Source organism: Dermacentor andersoni, chromosome 1 (assembly GCF_023375885.2).
Source record: "Dermacentor andersoni chromosome 1, qqDerAnde1_hic_scaffold, whole genome shotgun sequence".
In the NCBI taxonomy this organism is placed as follows: Eukaryota; Metazoa; Arthropoda; class Arachnida; order Ixodida; family Ixodidae; genus Dermacentor; species Dermacentor andersoni.
Window position 1 is genome coordinate 348,453,650 of NC_092814.1, and position 20,939 is coordinate 348,474,588.

Below are 20,939 nucleotides of genomic sequence, written 5' to 3' on the forward strand. Positions count from 1 at the left end.
ATGTGGAACGATAGAGGGAAGACGTGTACGATAGTTGGCTGCAAAAATATTTACTGGCATATTAATGAATGGAAGGAATCATTGTAAACAAGTACGCGGACCGCGGCTACATAAGGACTGCGCCTGTGTTGCCGGCAACTCTTCGCGACGCACGGCTTTCCTCGGGGATAAAAAAGCATGACTCATACACCAGCATTGTATTACTAAGCGCTAAAGAAAGGACTTCAATCTCGGAACGTCGACAAGAGCCAGTGTAACTCATAACACGATGACAAAAGAAGTAGTCCCGTTTCCTGGGATATAAAGCTTTTCACACGTTATCTACACACATCCACCCGAACTAATATGCAAACTTACACCCACTCAATCGACAGCGTATCAAGAATAACAATGCGCGCACTCTTGAATTAATGCGCCGAAGGATAGGTGGAGGACTACAACGACAATACAGGAATGTTTCAAGCTGAGCTTTGCCCGACGGTACACTGAGTAAGGGGGTGACTAGCGATAATACGTCTTTGCTAGAAGATATTAGTTTTAAAGTATGTTTGCAAACAAAGTAAGTGCATTACGTACGTAAATAAATAGCGTTATCCTCAGTGTGCATGCGCCGAACGTTATTGAGGTTCTGTGGTTTGCGTGCGCTCTGATAATGCAGGTTATTTGGCGAGAGTGAGGTTCGTAATGCTTGCGGACGCTACGAAATAACGTTGCCGACTATGGCGGCCCCCATGTCTCCCGCTTCACCGCAAATTCTCGTGATGGCTACACTCTCACTCTGTCTCATCGCCAGCAACTATTGAAATCAGCTTTCGCGTTCTCTAAACTTACCTGAAACGCTACTTATGAGCGCATAGCACGTCCAATTTCTGAGATCGTTCGGCGATTCCGGCGTCCGTGAGCCTGACGAGACGCGTCCGCACAGCAAGAACATAATTATTATTATAGATTGCGTTGAATTAGATACGTTTGTCACGAGGCACCAGACGACGCTCTGTCTTCTAACTCTTCCTTACGTTTGCGTTTCCGTACGTTAAACTAAAAGTCTTGAAGGGACGCACATCATAATGTCCCGCAAAGGTGCTTGCGTTTAACGTACGTAAGGCGACAAACGCTATTCTAGAACTATTACAAAGTATACAGAACCTTTACGTTCCAAGCCTTGTGCGCAGCAATAACACCTCTATTGCAACTAAGCACACCTGCGAGAGATTAAGCTGGAAAAATACAACGGATAGTGACAGCAATGAGGAAATTTACTGAGTCAGAAACATGACCAGCCGCTGCTTCACAGTGCTTGACAATTAACGAATGAAGAGCAGAACAAACTGATCCTGATTTAATTAATAAGCGGAAAGTTAGGACAGCTTGGAATGCATTTCTAGATGTGCTTTTAGTAAAAGCAGCGTATATGCTGCTCGCGCCGTTTGGACAAGTCGTAATTAGTCCTCTGAAGCTGTGGCCAAAGTTTCGTGTCGTCCACCTAGTCACCGCCTACGGTATTTGCCAAAACATAAGTCTGCTGAACCGCACCGGCGTCACGCACATCCACTGTAAACGATGAGGCAACGGAAGCAGCTGAGGCAAGCAATCACCAGATGATCAAACATGGCGGCGCCAACGGGAGCGCCGTAAAAAGGGTCCATCGACGATCGGTCCATTTCCTAGCTCAGAATTTGTGTTCTTACTTGCATATAAAGGCACGGTCGAGAGGGCGCATATCGCATGCATGTGCAAAGGGAAGCAACAGGACACTCGACGCCAGTGCTTTGGGCTGTTGCGTTGCCATGAGGATATACTGAATGCCAGCTCGTGCAATACATTCGCCGATTGAGGGCTACGAGCTGGATGCTCCGGAATAGGGCAAACATCAGCTGCAGTGATCCAAAGCAATGATAATGACACGCACGCACTAGCTTACAAACTGGCACAAAAGGTAAGTAAGTAAACAAATAAAACGAAACACAGGCTTACTGAGTACAGTGAGCGTCACGGACAAGGTGTCAGAGCCAGCCTCATTCGTCGCCGTGCAGCTGTAGTTGCCGGCGTGCTCTTTCCCAACCCGGGCAATCCTCAAGGTGCCGTGTTGGTGGCCGGAGGAGGCCGCCGAATCCACGAACAGAGGACCCGACCAAGAGACTCGGGGCCGAGGGAAGCCATCCGCGATGCACTCAAGCAGCGCTGGTCTCCCGGCCACCACCTTGACCAAGCCGTCGCTGCTGTCCCCGCGAATGCGTATCCTGGGCGGCACTGGGCCGATGTTTAACACACAAGGGACAGGATAATCCAACAATACTATTCCAAATCTTTGGCTCTTCGCGGTTCAACGTCAATGATCCGAGAGGACCTCCGCCTATGCATCAACACCACGATGGGACGGCCATGAGCATTGGAGTATCAGGGAATAGAATTGAGTGAGAGGTATCGTTACATTATACCGCCTGAGTGCGTTAAATATTAAAGCAAAATTTTCAAAAAGGGAGAGTTTTACGTGCCAGAACCCACGATCTGATTATGAGGCAAGCCGTAGTCCGAGACTCGGAATTAATTTTTACCGCTTAGTTGTTCTTTAAAATACACCTAAATATAAGCACGCGAGCGTGTTTGCACTCCGGCCCCTGATCAAACCCTCGGGCTCCTGCTCAACAGCGCAAGGCCATAGCCACTAAGCTAGCGCAATGGGTCCAGTGTATCAGCCCCTTACCAAGTATGGTAAGTGAAATTTCTCGCGTCGCCACTCCCGCATCGTTGACTGCTGTGCAGGCGTAAATGCCGGCGTCTTCTTCTCGAGTCGCGTCTAGCGTCAGAGATTCGCTTGCGTTGAAAGCCTCCAAGGGATGTCCGTCCTTGGTCCAGGACAACACGGGAGCCGGTGTTCCCACGGCAGGACATTCAAGGGTGGCCGTTTCACCCAGGACCGTGGACAGACGAACTGGAGTCTGGCTGCCGGAGATCTGCGGCGCCTCTGCATGAAGGAACACATGAAATACATGCATGCTGGTTAGATGGATGTCTGTAATCTTGGCGTGATTAAATGTTCGCCAAACAACGCAAGTGTATCCTACAAGATGGACACAGATGTACAGTGCTCACGGATTGAAATAGGACACGGAGCATTTAGTACAACCCTACATATGTGCAAAGTACGCGAGAGCACAATGTCATGTCGCTAGAAATTTGGTCACCAAAGGTGACGAGGGCTCCGATGTAAGTGTACGCGCCAGATTTACGTCGATGTGACACGAACTGCAGCCGGTTGAAGCGAAAGTATGCGCATTACTTAGCCCTAAATTGACGCGTTTGATTCCGTGAGCACTGTACACTTCAATTTTGAATGCACCGACAACTTGTTGCAATGATAAATTACGTGCCTTGTTTTTCTTTATTTAGGCCAGAAGAATAAGGAGAACTGAGGCCCTCTTCATGATTTTGTTAGTGACAACCACATGAAGCCAATAAACAATAAATTCACGAAAACACAGGCAAACTGAACTCTTCATTAAAATTAAAATGTATAAAGAAGTACGGACAAGGAAAATAGAACTCGACGAAAACGTAACTTGCCGTAAATGGTAGCCCAACCTACATCCTCCGCATTTATGCGTCCGATGCCCTTCCATCGAGTTACTGTGGCGCCATTCTCCCGTATATTTTCTTGTGGATCGAAGTCAATCTTGAATCAGCTATGTGAGTCTGCAAACCTCCGACCTCAGCTGCCGTATCTGCCGGCCTCAACAACTTTATTGAGATTCTGCTCAGTTATGATCTGGCAGGCCCGAGTCCTAGGATGGCCCTCACGAGGAGGGCCATCCCTTTCGTTCCAGGCAACGAGGGCTTTTTGTAGTTTTTGATCCGGCGTTCTGAGCAACTCCTCCCACGTCTGTTGTGAGGGAGCTGGCAGGAGCGACCTGAAAGGGGGTAAGCACTTGCACCCCCAAAGAATGTTATTTTGGGTTGCCGACCTCAGCTAACGTAAGTACGCTGTAAACCGATCCCTAGACTGTATCAAAATTTTGAATGTTTACTGCAAAGTGACCGCAGCCGTAATGTCTGCACTGAATATTCATCACACACTGTTATTGTTGTTATCCATGGACTAATGCTGCGTGTGCATCTAGCGCAACGAAAGCACTTTAGCCCCCCTTTGAGACACTGGTCTCTAAGATGAGATGAGGTACTTTACTCAGATGAGATGGAATATATACTTTAGATTGAATGTTGCATGTTGAAATGTGCTTTGTGTATTTTGTATATCTGTGACGGGCACAGTGCATATAAGTTCATCGCATTCATTTGGAGTGACATGTCACGCAGGTCGCGAGGCAGACCTCTCCAGTATCCACTAAAAAGTCCGTCCATCCGTCCGTCCCTCCGTCCGTCTGTCCAGCGACAGCTTTAAATGAGCACTTTTACTGTGATGGCAGTTGAAACCTGGTCACTCGTCTGTTCCGAACTGTGCGTTCATGTGTCCTTCCGATAACGTGATGCCCGTCGTCGTCGTTATCGCGTCATCATTAGGCAGTCTCGTCATCCTCCGGTTTACCCTCGTCATGAAGCCAAGAAAAATGGAAACGTTGCCCAACACCACTGCTACGTTTGCTGGAGCTGTAAACAATGCGCTGCAATCCAGTGACATGAGCTGACATAAGAGGGGGCTCGGTGGCACGCTAGCGATGGGTTATGCTCAGTGGAATCGCGTGCTTTTCAAGCAGCTTACCGTTCTGACATCATCATTGCGCCCGCAATGACAATACCCTACGCGCTTTACGTATCCATTTGCGTTTTACGAACCGAAATATCGATACCCTTTCGTCGCCACAGCACAAGCTTCGCAGTTTCAGGCGCAACCTTGAACAACTCAAGAATCAACGGAAAAGTTGTGTGATGTCAACAATCGGCCACACATCGCATCCCTACCTGTGCATGCTCCAAGGAGGGCCACTATTCACACCACCACCAGCGCCCCTATTACTCGATAAAATACATCCCGGAATCAGCAATCTCTTCAGTGGGCTTGGTTGCGCGCCAGTGATAGGTTATGCTCATTCGAATCCTGTCCTTTTCATGCAGGTAACAAACGACTTCTTTATTCTCCCCACGTACGCGTTATGCTGGTCTTGTGCTGACAGGCCCACAACAAAGTTGCACGATAGTTATAGACTATGGTGATGTCCTTTCTTTCTTGCTCCTTTCGACAGGAGACTCTGAAGAAAATCCCGGTCTTACCGGTACTCAAGCTAATCCTGCCGCATGTGACGAGCGCTGCGATCTAGCATTGGGTCTCAGCGAACTGAAGTCCGAACAATCAACGCTTTTACATTAAATAAGATCTCTAAAAACTAAGCTAAGTAAAAGCGACCAAATTCTTCACACCATCCAAAACGATTTGGTAAAATATAAAAAGATGGTGGTTCTTTTGCCACTATAAAAACTCGGGTCGAAAGTCTTCAGACACTTGCCGAAAGTCAAGCTACCCAATTCGTTGCGTTAACCTCCCGCGCAGACGAGGCAAAGGAGAGGGCGCGCAGACAAAGCTTGATATTTTAAGAGCTTGCTCATACAGGCCGAGAGACTTAGGCATATTCGGGAAAAAACTGATAGATCGCTGCGTTTTTAATCACCACTTGACCATTGAATGCACTCACCGCCATGTCACTTTCTGTTCCGAAAGAAAATATCATGTGGTAGTAAAATTTCTGCACTTCAAGCAGAGATTGTTTTAGTGATGGGACATAGAATGAAGTTATCCGGTATTAGCATTACGCAATAGTACTCGGTAAAATGTCGGTTATCTTGAAAAAACGTTTTGTCGACTTCGGAAAGAGCCAGAATGTTTCATTCAGGATTCGCTATAACAAACTAATAATTGGAAGTGATACCCACATATTCCACCGTACCAGTCAAGCGTTGTCAAAGTCGGGTCATAGCAATGATTTAATTATGGGCTTTTATGTGCCAAAACCACTTTTTGATTATGAGGCACGCCGTAGTTGAGGACTCCGGAAATTTTGACGAACTGGGGTTCTTTAACGTGCACCTAGATCTAAGTGCGCGGGTGTTTTCGCATTTCGCCCCCATCGAAATGCAGCCGCCGTGGCCAGGATTCAATCCCGCGACCTCCTGCTCAGCAGTCCAACACCATAGCCACTGAGCAACCACGGCGGGTCTGGTAGTAGCAATTGCAACTGATCTGTTGTTTCTTTTTACTAATATCGAATTGTTCTACCCAAAAGTTATGCCCTAGGCAGGCTGTTTGAGTCGTCCTCATCTCATCTAACGTCGTAATACCTACCGAAACTTTGACAAGTTCATTATATTGGTGACCAAGAGCTTGATTTCATACTTCCCGAGTGATTTAGTTCGACATGGCCGTGACAACAAACTCGGACCAATGTTCTTATAAGTGCTTCCCACTCCCGGGAGCACGCCCTTGTAGTTGTTCCTTCCTCTTTAAAAATTATTTTCGTCATCTGCAAGGCCTTGAGCACACCCATTATAATCGGGGCTTGCTACCGTCCCCCAGACAGTGACCGCTCTCTTACGTCATTGTTTCGTGATGCATCACACAAGGTAACTTCTCTGTATCCCTAGGCTGCTTTCACTATTTTAGCGATTTTAACTTTCCATTAATTACCTTGTCTGACCTAGCTTACACAATATCACAACAAAATGAAGAAAGTCAGTTTTGCAAACACGTGCCTTACATTTGGCCTATCGCAACTAATCAACTCGGCAACGAGGCGCACAGCGCAGTCTTTTAACATTCTTGACTTTGTGATAACGTACCCCCCATCAACCTGACAGTTTCTCCCCGTTAACATCAGCGACGACGCAGTCATTCACGGCACGTGCAAATGCAAATCGATCCACTACAACACCAGGACTAAAACAGCAACACAATATGATAAGGAAGACTATGACGCCATGAATCGTCGTTCCTTCTTTATTCAAGCAGCCGTCATTTGGAATAATATTCCAGTCACCGTCATTGTTCATGCTCACTTTGCGTGTTTTAAGTCTGCCATGGAATCACTTACCTGATTAAGTCATCTGTTCGTAGTATCTGTAGCCTTCTCCTTACCATGTTTCTGTCGACATCTTACTGAGTTTATCGAGTTGTCTGCCTTTTACTTACCGTGTTTCCATACCTAGAAATTTGTTACTGCCACTTTTTTGTACACATTACATTCAATATTTGTCGATTGTTATGTTCGATAAGTTCTTGCGTTTTCTTTCTTTTTTTTCTTTGTTAGCCTATGCGCTGATTTCTTGCTTTTAAGGTTTTTTTCCCTTGCTGCTTTTGTAACTCATTTCTGTGCTTACTGCAGTTTGTATCATGTTTCTGCTAATTTGTGTACTCGCCCCTCATGTCCAGCAGGAGTATTTGAGGTATTGTAAATAAATAAAAAATAAGCCGGACAGGCATTGTCCCGAGACAGTGCTTATCTTGTTTATGTGTCTGTTCCTTTGTGGCATACTACATTACACTTAAATAGTTAATTTGCTGTCAAAAGATGACACTAAGCTACAGCCGATGCACTAACTTGCTATAGGAGCGCAAAGTATTCGTGCAATGCAGTGAAGGTTCATAGGGTTGACCTGAGAACTAACAAAGCGAAATGAGTTTCCGAGGGGAAAATTACGAAACAATGAAGAAACCAATCCTCAGTCAACAGAGATCGAAGACACAGGATGACTATGAACGAGGTGAAAAAGGAGTACACCTGACCGACACGTAGTGGTGCAGCATGCGAACTGCCAGATGTCCCATATACCTGGATATCTTGGTGTTCCGGCGTTAGGGAACCGTGATGGGAGGCGAAAAAAAATTGCATGGCAGTACAAGCATGATTAGGAGTTATCTCACGTTAAAACACTAGGCGTACCTCAGCGTTGAGACTTTGGTGGACTAGGACGCAAGATTGTCGCGAAAGAAACACGCATGCGATGGGACAAGAATTTGTCACTCTCTTGTCGAGGCACGTTTCTTACCTGTCAGCATTTATGACCGGCTGTAGATAGAGCAACCCTCGCCGGGCTAAGCGCGTCGAATTATTACCGGCTCTCTCTCGTATACGTACCCCAGACGGTAACGTTGTACGCGATCCGAACTGCACCGCCGACGTTGCTGGCTTCGCAGAGGTAGTGGCCCGCGTGGTGTGGCTGTGCCGCGCTCACGTGCAGCCAGTTGCCCCGAACTGACGTGAGCGATTCGCGAGGCAGCGGAAGCCCGTCGTGGCTCCACGTGAAGGTGGGCAGCGGGACCCCGTCGGCGTCGCAGGCCAGAGAGAAAGGGTGTTGGGCGAGCACCACTGTGTGAGCGGGCACGTCTCGGGCTGCCTCGGAAGTGCCGTTCACGAGGTGCGGAGGCACTGTGCCGTGAGAGAGGAGGAGGTTTAGGGGGGCGAAGGAACGAGTAAGCTACAGACAATGCAGACGCTGAATTCCGTTTCGGGTGCTTAAAGATACTGCCCGCGCTACAACTCGTTGTCAGTCATGACGCAGCTCTTCCTACTACACCGCAGTAGAGGTATGTTTGCAATTAGAGAAGGAAACCAATTTCACCGAGGAGCTCAGTATTAAGTGAAAAACCAAGTAAAGTCGACATACAATAAAGCGAAGGAAAGCCTTAGGGAAAATAATTGTTTCTTCTTGTCTGGTTTGAAACATAGAATTAATTATGAATGGGGGTTACATTCCGGATAAGCTTCACAGAAAAAAAGGGGGGGGGGGGCGAAACGAAAGTGGAAGAAATGAGAACTCCCCGCCGGGGCCTTACAGCATCCACGGACGCAGTGCGGATGTGCTGAGAGTATAAGTCACGCTCTTCTTTGAACCCTTTAAAGGTATTTATTAGGGTTGTATGAATATGGGAAATTTCGAAGCGAAACAAATAGTATCTGCTATTCGATTGGACTTCGATACCAGAATTTGCTATTCGAAGCAAACGAAAACTCATTTCTTTCGAATACAAAATGTCTGACACTTGCTGGAGTCTCAATACCGACAAAACCATTGACTGTTTCTGATGATTCAGCAGCGATTACTATGCAGAGGTGGTCCCCAACGATTGCACGTGGCAGATGCTTAATAATTTATTGTCAATCAATAAAAATTTAGGCATCTTATGTACAAATGTATTTTGACTTATTATTTCGTCAGTCTCACCATGTTTTCGTCACCTTAAAACCATAAAGTGTGCTGTATATAGCATCGCACTTCTCTTTTGCAAATGATGCCACGTTTTAACTGAAAACCTTTTTTTCTCATTTACAACGTCGTCACTTTTCAGCATATAGAGTTGCTAATCGTATTACATGTACGTGTGAAATAATGTATATACAGCTAAACCTCGACATAACGAACATCAATGTAACTAAATTCTCGATAGGACGAAGTATTTAACTTTTCATAACCTCTTGTCCATAGAACATGATGTATTTAGAACCTCCGTATAACGAAGTGCGTTTGCATACAATTTCAATACAACGAAATTTCGCTTCCGCCGCAAAGGGATGCCGAGGCAATAAAGGGAAACTTCCGTGGACGCCCATGGTCAAATGGTTCAATTACAAGCGGCTGCTTGAAAACGCACCTCTCAAATCGCGCACCGGGCGACAAGGGTGGCGTCGCGATTACTGGCGCGCGTCTCGGCCGTGGCTACACATGGCTGTGTAGCAAGGCGCGCGGCTGAGCGCATATGCTTCCGCGCGCCTTGCTTTAGAGGCAATCTGCCGCGTGTGCAAAGAGTAAGCGTGCTGAGACGGCGTGGCATCATGTAAGCTATCTTACTGCTCGTTCAGTATTGGAGGTTGCATGATCTTGAGTTTCGCCAACCCGTTGGAGTGAGAGGCAGACAAAGCATTCGCTCACCGCTGCCGGCGCTTTTCATGATAGCGTCGTTTCAGTGCGGGCGACGCTATCAGCCGCGGGGGCAGATTGCACGCGAAAGTGTGGCTGGCTTCACTTAATTCGTACCGCCGATGTGAAGATATCGTCGGCATGCCATGAAACCACATCATTCGTCACCGACTCCCAAATTCATTAACATTAATTGTTTTTTATTTAAATTTGCTTTTTTTGATTGCCCGATAATTCGGAAAATTCTGCTGCCCCTTTTGTGTAAGAAAAATCGATCGGAGATTGAACTTATTTCCATGAAAGGTCGAATGTCTATGCAAGGAAATTTCGATATAACGACGCAATTGCCGATTTTGCCTACTTCGTTATATCGAGGTTTAACTGTGTATATCCCGTGTGTTTAACTGTGTATATTGCAACACGGACTCCGCGCAAGCGTCACATTTGATATTGTTTAATATAATAGAAATGTTCGATATTCGATACGGTATTCCATCGTCGTCTTCCTGAAATATTCATATTTGATTCGATGCGAAATTTCCCTATTCAAATACTCCTAGTACAACAAGTGAGCTTCAGCTGCTTGGAGAGCATATTATAATGAAGAGTACGGCTGGTAATTATTTCCTGCTTCAACGATCTCGCTGCAGAGAGGAATTCACCCTTGGAGTTCTCGCGGTAGTTTCGCAAGAAGCCCCTCCCCTCCGGCTCCGATTACTGACCGACCACGTCGACGTGGTACTCGACGACCGCCGTGCCGCCCTTGTTGGTCGCCGCGCACAGATACGGTCCGGCGTCGTCCGCTTCCACGGCGACGATGTTGAGCGTGCTCTCTGCGCCTTCTCCGGACGCGAACACCCTGGGCGTGCGGTCAGCCTCGGGGGAGGGAGTACGAAGCACACCTTCTGCTGGAACAGCCGGCACCGGGGCGCCGTTCCTTAGCCACGTGATATCCGGCCGCGGACTGCCTGACGCCGAGCAGCGCAGCGACGCGTTGTGGCCGACCACCGCCTGCACGGTGACGCCAACGGGATCGGCGCGCTCCACGGTCGGTGGCGCTGCGGAGAATTGTGGGCCGCAGATTGGTTATTGTAGATTGATTGTGTTATCGCGAAGCCAATATAAACGAAATACTCGGAGAGACGAGCTGGCGACTGCCCCCGAAAAGGGCACATTGTTCGCTTGTCTCAAATAGGAAGCGATAGGAAAAACGCGAAAAACAAAAAAAAGGTCAATCCATTAAAAGAAGAGCAACAACAGATACACAAAACTTATCACGAGTACAAGCACTCGGAAGCTGCGTTAGTTATACTGTCCGATCTCAATAGCACTAACCCTCCGCGGTAGCCCAGTGGCTACCGTTGCGCTGCCGAGCTCGAGGTCTCGGGGTTGGACACCCGCCGCTGCGGCTGCATTCCGATGAGGGCGGAATGCAAAAAACGCGCGTGCGCCGAGCATTGGGTGCACGATAAAGAACCACAGATGGTCAAAATTAATCCGGAGTCCCCTGATACCGAGTGCCTCACAATGAGATCGTTGTTTGGTCACGTAAAACCGTAGTTTTTTTTTTTTTTCATACTACACGGCTCATACGAAATGCTGGATTGTGAAAATTTCGAAAAAGTCTCGGCCAGAATGCATCAACTGAGAACGCGTTCTGTTCCGGAACGGTGCCGACGTTCCCGGGTGCTGGCGTAGCCTTCCGCACCCGGGCCACCGGCACCGTTGTGCCCAGCGCCCTTCAGAGCGGGGAATGCGACCCCGGCGACATGCAGTTGTCACGCCTCATCGTTTGCTTCAAGGCGGCTCGCTTGTGGTACCTGGCGGCCCTTCAGAGCGGAGGGGTACGCTCGGAAACAGTGAGACACTCGGACATGCAAAGACGCTACCATAGTGTGCTCCGATAGTTCGAGCCGTATTGCAACACTCAACCATGTACTTTTTTGTAATATAATCCTTTTTTTCATTCTCTTAAACGTCGCTCGGAATTTCTTTCTCCCGGCACCTGGCGCGGCACCATGCATTGAAACTTCGTTGGCCGCACGGCCTCCCGACTTTGCAACAGCGCCGAGCGTGCCGAAGCAGAGGCGAATAACCTGAGTAGCCGCTGATCTTTAACGGGCTTCATTTGCTGTGTCTTTTAAGGTTTCTACAAAATATAAACAAATAAGTAAAAATAAAGAAGTATAAAAATGACTCCTTAATTCTTTTACATAACCGTTGCTATTGGTGTATCAAAATGTATCTGGCGGCACATCGTTATACCTTATACAGGGAGGTCTCCCTGAATACGCACCATAGTTGCCAAACCGGATCTGACCTACTGAATGATAGTGCTATACAGGGCGATCATTTTTAACTTTTATGGAATTCTAAAAACTTACCTCTTACAGATAACAAAATTCTAGTCCTTGAATTGAATTATATTCATAGAGGCGGGTATGACTTGCCCGAGAAATGGAAACACATATTCAACTAATTAACAAAAATTCACAAATATTCTTTTAAGCGATTTACTTTACGGCACAGACTTCAATTTAAGAATTGTAGCTGGTGAGATTGCCAGGCGTATCCATTTGGAATGAATTTCCAGAATGACGCCAGTTCGGAGATATGAGCCATTCACCTTGCTCAAAAGCGCACTGTTGTTCCGCAAAGTTTTTTAAGAAAACGATGTTTTATGCATTGAAGCACAAAAGTAACTGGGACGCCCATGTATTTCGTCTCACAGTTTGGGGTGAATCTTGAAACTGGGGTCATCCTGGAAATTCATTGCTAGTGGATACGTCTTGGAACGTCGCCGGCTACAATTCGTAAATTGCAATATGTGCAATTAAGTAATTAATTAGGAAGTTAATTATTCAATTTTTCGTGCTAGTAATGTCCGACTGCTCAAATAATCCAGCTCAAGGACAAGAATTATGCTGCGAGACTATTTTTAAAAATGTCATAAAGTTTAAAAATCATCACTCTGTACAAAAATTGCTGGCTCTCCTGAGATCGAGTGCAGATGTAAGCATAAAATGGCTAAGGCAAAGCATATTGGTTGGAGATTATACTAGCCACTATCTTAAAATGGGTGTAACGCATGTTCCCAACGGCACACCACACCGCACCACGCCATGCTATGCACTGGTCCACGTGGACGCTGCCCAGCTAGAAGAAAACCGGCTGAAGGCGGCACGACAGGCAGCGAAAGACGCCGGGGAGACAGAGCGCACTGTCCAGCTAGAAGCAAAGCGCCTGCGTGTCGCCATCTCTCGAGGCAACGCAAAACCCGCGCAGCGTAACTCACGGACCACTGGCGTTCAAAAGAAGACAATGAAGTATATGGTACCCGGTATCTACATTCTTGAACGTCGCTATTGGAAATGTCAAATAAAATTTCAGGGCACTAGAAGTCACAGCTTGAGTGATATTGTGAACAAACATTAGGAAGAACTCGGAAGCAATATTTTTTTGTAACTTGTTTGGGCAGTAAGTAGAGCATGTAATGTGGTCCTGTACGATGTGTTGGGGGCCAGAGACAGCATTACTTTAAGTTTTGACTGGTTGCCCGGATGATCTCGTTTTTTTCTGGCAACGACGCCCGGATAACGGCTCAGGCTATCGGCTCAAGGTCACTTGAAACTGCCGACAACGGGAGCTAAAATAATTTCATGCTTAAAACAGTTTAAGCAATCTCCCTATGACCGTGAAAATCTGAATAATGCCAGGCTCCGGCGTCATCTCATTTCTGCATACAATAAAACAATACCGTTGTCCTGTAGTGATACACTCGGATGTGCGCAGCAGCTTGTGGTTGAGAAAAAAAACAACGAAATATTTAACAATATCAAAGAGCATTTATTTACCTATGACGATGAGCACAACTGATCGTTCCTGGCTTCCTGCCTCGTTCTCAGCGAGGCACACGTAACAGCCCTCGTGCTCGGACGAGACACCCCCAGTGAAGTCCAGGAACGGTCCAGTTCCGACGCGGAGCCTAGCGAGCCCGTGGGCATCCGTCTTGAACCACGACACCGTGGGCGCTGGCACACCACTCGCCTCGCACGCTAGCCTGGCTGGGTGACCCTTTACCGCCACCACTGGACCGGGATCGGTTGTGGGTCGGATGCTTGGAGGCACTGAACGAAAAAGTGGTCACCAAGGATAGATGTTACACAATGTGCACAAGGCGTGCCAGTTAACTTTAGCCAAGGTTTAAGAATATGACGGTGCACTACATGGGAGCAGGACTCCAGCCATATTGTTGACCACTGTATCGAGAAAGACATTCCAATTTTTGTCTTCTTTCTAGTGGCATAGTTAAGAAACAATAAAGTTCGCGAGGATTAAATTTAGGGCAGTAGTACCAGGGTTTGTACAGAACATTTGAAGCAATATTCAAGGACAATTCAAGGATTTCAAGGATGCTAAAAGCCTAAATTCGAGGAGGGGGAACCAGTTTATTCGTAGATATACATCGCGAAATAGTGAAATTTTCTCTTAGCTACAATTTCTTGCAGCTAAACAGCGGCTCAGTTGGACACACGCTTCAAGCTCTTCATGTCGATTTTATAAGTTAACTTACTCATTGTAATCCTGACAATCACCTTTTGGCATAACGGTTAATAGTGTCCGACTTTACCCCAAAATGTTCGTCGTGTTAAAGTCAAATGGCTGATATCTAAAGCGCACAGCTGCGCTAGTTCGAAAACTGACATTTCAAGCATTTCCAGCACTTTAAAGCAACAGGAAAAAGTAAGAGGAGAGGAAAGACGCAATGACAATAGGAGGCTGGTACCTGGCTTAAAGCGTCCTACCTGTCCTTGCGTCTTCCCTCTTCTCTTCATTTTTGCTGCCTTTTTTAAGCACTGGAAATGTGTGAAATGGCTGAAACCCACATTCCTCCAGGCATTCCTAGAGCCTAGGGCTAGAAAATGGAGCCATGATGACTGCCGTCTGAACCAACTAGCAAAACAGCGAAATCGTGGCACAGCTTGGTCGCTTGATGTCGCTTTGTGTAGCTTCACGATGACAACGGCGATTTAAGCAATGGTGTCGTTGGTGGCTGTAGACATGCCACATTGCAGTCGTTTAACGACAATCTCAAAAGACGAAGTATCTAGGATTCTTGCCCGACTGAACTGTCCATGGCATAGCCTCTAGGCAGAGTTCCCTGCCTCACACGCAAGCTTACGCCCCCTATATCGTCAACGTATCAAGAATAAATGAATGGGTGACACTTGAGTCAATGCGCTGAAGCATGAGGGACGGCGACTACACCAACAACACACGAATGTTCGAAGCTGAAGGTTTCGCGACGATCCACGGAGTAAGCGAGTGACTAGCCGTAATACGTTTTTCCTACATGCTATTATAAAGTAGAGAACATCTACGTTCCAAGCCTTGTATATAGCAGGAACAAATCTATCGCAACTGAGCAGAACCACAGGCAATTAGGCAGAAAATGAGCAATGAGACAGTGACCACACCCAGGAACTTTAGTGAGTCAGAAACATGACAAATGGTTGCTTGAAAGAGTTTGCCAAATAAATAACAAACAGTAAAACACACAGATCCCTATTTTAGTTCATAACCGGAAAATTCTGACAACTTGGAATATATTTCTAGCCCGGCTTTCATAACACACACCGTATAGGCTGCTCTCGCCATTTGGGCAAGGCGTATTGAGCTCTGAAAGCGCTTACATGTCCTTTGACACCGTGGACAAAGCTTCGTGTTGTCCACCCATTCACCGGCTACGATAACAGAGGCTTGCGCAGCCGCATCGGCATGATGCGCATGCATTTTAAATACGGAAGCAGCGGAATCAGCTGAGGCAAGCAATGGACGCATCACCACGTGATCAAACATGGCGGTGCCCACAGGATCGCCATGAAAAGGGTCTATACAGGGTGTTCAAAATTAAGCTTTATGCTTTTCTTAAAACTGGGCACTGGGAGGCACGGGAAGAACACCTGTGAAAATAAGTTATGTGGTCAGAGGGACACAAAGTGAGATGATAATTATCTCTGTCAACAGCCCAATTAACTAAAGTTGAATAGTTAACTTTTTGTTGAAAGCAGTAAGTGGGTATGTTTGAATTGAAAAGTTAGAGGCAGTCGTGTTTCTGCAAAGTATCAGTTGGAAGAATTCTTCTAGCGTGTCTGTGCTCCAATATATCCGACTGCAAATTTTAATTGTCGTTTGCATGATTACGCATGCAAGACAGTTAGGATCGGCGCAAAGCTGCTCCGTGATGTGACGCGGCTGTTGCATGCGGCGTTTAGTTTGACAATGGGGCAGAGGCATTGACAAAGATGATAACTGTCCCCCTTTTCCTCTCGGCTTCGCCTACTTTGTAGGTATCTAACAGAAAACGCGAGGTGGTTTGAGCGTACGCGAACGCGTCACAGTGTCAGCGAAATCGGAAGTTGTTGAGGGATGCCAGGTATGGAAACGTCACTGTGTAAAAGAAAATATTCAAGGTTGCCTTTGATACAAGCAAGCGCAGCTGGCGAAACGTGACAAACTAAGTGGTGGTAAGCTTTGGCCTAGTTTTTAAGACAGTGCAGTGGAGTCGTTTCGTGTGCGTGTGTGTTAGCGGTATAGAAAACTCAGAGTGGGCCCTCAGGGTTTCTTTTTATTATTTTTGGTTACCTTTAAACAATAAACATCAATGACGATAAACGTCGCGGTACCTGCGGAAGACGACAGAATAACTGGAGCCAACGAATTTAATGGTCTAACGGTGTAAAATAAAGTGCAGACTCTCTGCCATACACCGCAAAGGGACTTGAACGATGGTTCCTGATTCACCACGATGGCTTGGGCATTCTGCTGCTAAGAACGAAGTTGTGGTTTGATTACCGGTCGCGGCGGCCATATTCCGGCTGCAATCACGCGCTTGTATAGAACTTTTGGTCTACGCTTTAGAACCTAAGGCCCTTTATACGGCGTCTGGCATATAGACCGTGTTGCTTTGGGATGTTACAATCAATGAGTCGATTGATCAAAAGTTTAGCGCGGTTCAGTGGAAGTTTTGCGCCGCCTGCGTTTTACGGGAAATCTCGTCTCCCTGTTGCTGCAGGCAGGACTTACCTATGATGTGACAGGAGTGACCAGTGACGTTGTAATTCTGGCGAGCATACTCTGATAGCAATGGCACGAGGGCTTTCGCTTCAGTTTCCAGCTATGTTCTCGGCGTATATACAGGTGTAATACTTCGCAGACACAATCATCACTTCGTGATTATTGCACAGAGCTTGTTTGCTTGCAGTGACCAAACCTGGTGAGAGACGATTTAAGCTCTACGGCTCTTTCGCTCTGCCTTATGAGACTTGGCTTCATAACAAGTATTTAGGTACGTTTTTTTTTTCTTTTTAGCATTACTTGCAATACCACTTGGTTAGCGGTAATGTTCCTGAGTAAAAGTAGCCCGAGTTCAGCGGTTTCAGGTAGCTTTGCATCGGACTGTGTGTGAACCCACTTAAATAGCGGATTCCTGCCCTCTGGAACGTTCGGCGGCATGATAACGCGCTAACATATTGTGAAGGCTTAACTTTCGTAGTCCACAGTTCATGCTCAATGAGTGGCATGGTGTGAAACTGAGCCCTCAGCGTGCTTTTCACTCGTGACCGCGCCACTCTGTACACAGCACCTGCGAGCCGTTCTCTCCATGTCCTACCACTGCGTGCGCCAGGGCTGACATCTTTTCACACCGCTCAGTGATCTATATAGAAGAACTGGTAGTTGAGCTAGTTGGCGATTCATCTTGGCAACAACTTCAGAGCTTGCACACTACACGCATACAAATACACCCACGCAAAAAGAGGACGCCGTTTCTTGAGTATGCATGTGAGTACGTGTTTTCTTGTGCCCTTAAGTTGTTACCAATACAGTGATAAACACACTGCGTCCATTCTGAAGCCTCTTTCTCGCGCTGCGAACAATTAGCGATTCTAGCCGCAAAACCTGAGAAACATGTTCTGCGCCGCAGCTGCGACAGTCCGGGCTAATGTGCAAAATAGTTGAAGCTGCTGTAGCAGTACGGGCCTGGCCAACGCCCGAATGGCATGCTAGACGTAATGACCTGCGAAGAAGACAGCGACACAGGCATGCTTCCCATGAGCCGGCACACCAGCGAACGGCGGCTGTGAATCATATAAATAATAAAAACAGCGTTTAACTCGACGCCAAAACACGCGGCTCCAGGACACGTATTCTCAAAACCTCTATACATAAAAGAGCTTTCTCACTGGGCGGCGGCCGTGTATCCGCAGCAACTTGATAGAGATCGGCATGATAACGACGTGATTGCCATAGATACAATAAATCATGGACGGCACTATGTTAGAGAAGTTCTGCGAGGACACCAGGCCCAGAACCATGAAGCCGCGTTTGAAAAAAAATTCTCACACGAAATCTCGTAGGAGCTGCTACCAGCGAATCTTGATGCCCCCTATATAACTAGCGAAGGTCCCCAGCCAATGGAAAACAGCACCTACAAACAACAAGCTTTGTGAATTCGGCCGGTGACTCCCAACGCGAAGCACGTGCGCACATTTTTGTAGTGTGCAGCCGACAGCCCAGGATCTAGGCACAGTGCACCGAATGCCAAAGTCTAACTCACTGTTTTCCTTGATATATCGAAGACGTACGTCCGCAGTCTATATTGTACGCCGTGCGCAGTCAAGTGATCTGGGAGCCTGCAGATCGATCTGTTACCATTCTTAATCTCGTGAAGAGATGTGTTAGTGCCCTGGAGGTGCTGACTTCTATTGCATTGTATATGTAGCAGTACGGAGTACTCTCTGTGCCTTTTTGAAAGCTAGTCTTGTGAAAGCAAGCCTGCCGAGATCCGGCAGGCTCCATGCACTGCGCGGTGTTCACACTGCCTCATTTTAAGTTGGGACCTCTGCTCTTATCGCGTCTGGTCAGGACACCCACGCAACTGCTACGACCTCTCAATGAGAAAAAAAAAGAAAAGAAAAATAAAGTACACAAAGGAAAAGAAAGCAACTTGCGAAATGCCAAAAGTAACTTCTTAGATGTGTTTACAGGCAAATCATAAGTCACGGTAGCGCTCCTGAATTGAGTCAACCTGTCGAGCTAATTCCGGAACCCACCGTAGACAGTGAGCGTGACGTTCATTTCTGCGGTTCCCGCTTCGCTGAGTGCCACACAGGTGAAGCTCCCCGCGTCGTGGACTCGCGCAGGGGTGATGGTTAGCGTGCCGTCGCTCGACAGTTGCACCGAGGGGCCCGGGTAGACGCGGCGGCGTCCTTCCCGGTACCAGATGCGGCGGGGCTCGGGAACGCCAGTCGCCGGGCACGGCAGCTGCACCTCCTCGCCCTCCAAAACACTGATGTCGGTGCGCAACTCCGTCAGGTTGAAACCAGGACGCACTGTGGTACAGGTGGGGTTCTCATCGGTTAAGTGCTGTTAACTGCAATGTTGGAATCAGTACGCTTCTGGACATACTGCATTTCCCTTATCGTGCAAGCGATGCAATAAACTTTCCAGCTCGTCGGAAAGTACTGCAGTCCAGTTGCGTAACGTGGGTGAGCAAAACGCTGATTAATATCTGCAGCATCGCTTTTAGACACATGCCGAAAGAGTGGCGGTCTTCCTATCTGTTGAGTAGACAAAATGTAAATTCTGTTGCGGTGCTCAGTTTCTCATAGAACATTAGCTTCAAGAACATGAAATGAAGTATCTGATACACTCAGTTGTGGCAGGTACGCCTTCTTCAAAACGCCATCCGATATCTTTATTCTTTTGAACAGAGCATCTATGATAGAATGCAGAGTAATTTTGCCTCTTTCAGCTGTATTTCTCTGAGAGACAGGCAATGACTGAGCGGCAGTTTGGAAAGAGCATTTAGTCAATTCAGAAAGTTTCCCTATCGCTTCGACCAAATGCTATAGTTGTGACACTGAAGCCGGTTAATGCATCAAGGCATGTGCGCTTTGAATGCTGATAGTTGTGCAGAGAAGCTTCGAGATGTTTGCCACGAAATATATAAGCGCTCATTGCAGTTTCATCCTACACTTCGTGAGGAAGGTTTTGGGGAGAATATTGCAATCACACCAATGTATTTCTGAACAGTTGTTTCAGAGGGCTGCTGAATAGATCCTAATCAACATGCCTTGAGCGCTCACTGAAACTTCGCGTTCACGCTTACATGTGGCCGTATTTGATTAATTAAAAAAAAAGCTATCGATGAAATGTTCTTAAGTAGCGATTTGCACATCGTGCTTCTACAAGTATTACATCTGCAGAATCTGAATGACACTATCGTTTTGGAGGTCGTATGCTAAATTCTGCTAGATAAAAAAAAACTAAATGTAAAGCAAATGTCCCCAAGAATTAAAAAAAAAGACAAAAAGAAAACATGCATGCCTTTGCAAGAAAGGCGGGCGGGCAATGAATAGGCTTTGCTCATGTTCATCAGTATATTTTTGCCAAAAGTATTTTGCAAAAGAATATGTATATGGATTTAATTAGCTAAACTTTGATAACTTGCCTAATCGACAAGGTGCCCATGGGAAATTTGTGGTGGATGTGGAGAAATGATTGATACCAGCGTTTAAAGCAACGCAGGTCTTGTGTGTCTTTCCTTCCAACATAAAATAAAATCCCGCGAAATTACAAAAAAAAAACATTCAGCCAGCAGCCATCTCATGATGACTGTTGACTGTAATGAAATTTGCATTCAAGCATTGTAGCGACACAACTTATTTATGACAAGGCTTTTATTTACAACGTGCAGTGGTCGTTCTGAGACTTGTGCTGTCATGGGTATATGCGCACACACTGTTCTCAGATATCGGGCCACGTTGCTATGGAATTCGCTTGACAAAGTCGGCCATGAGCATGACGTCATGACGACAACTCTATGAGAATGACACAGTGACGACGATAGAATTACGATAAAAATGACGTCGATGGAATGAAGATGGCGGTATGACAACGAAGGCGTGCTGACGATGGCGTGAAGACGACGGTATGACGAGAGTCGGATGAGGAAGTCAGAATGACGACGACGGAATGGCCACGACGTGATCCCGACGACAGTATGGCAACGAATG

General features: G+C 46.8%; 1 protein-coding gene across 1 annotated transcript in view; it reads right to left on the reverse strand.

Moving 5' to 3' along the window:
* The window catches only part of LOC126516739 (hemicentin-1-like), a 47,418-nt gene that overhangs the window by 20,875 nt on the left and 5,604 nt on the right, over positions 1-20,939 (reverse strand). The window contains exons 2-7 of the mRNA XM_072289343.1: positions 18,975-19,253; positions 13,716-13,988; positions 10,584-10,919; positions 8,082-8,372; positions 2,705-2,965; positions 1,975-2,250 (exon numbers count right to left, since the gene is read on the reverse strand). Coding sequence (XP_072145444.1) covers positions 1,975-2,250; positions 2,705-2,965; positions 8,082-8,372; positions 10,584-10,919; positions 13,716-13,988; positions 18,975-19,253 — 1,716 coding nt within the window. The remainder of the gene's footprint in view (positions 1-1,974; positions 2,251-2,704; positions 2,966-8,081; positions 8,373-10,583; positions 10,920-13,715; positions 13,989-18,974; positions 19,254-20,939) is intronic.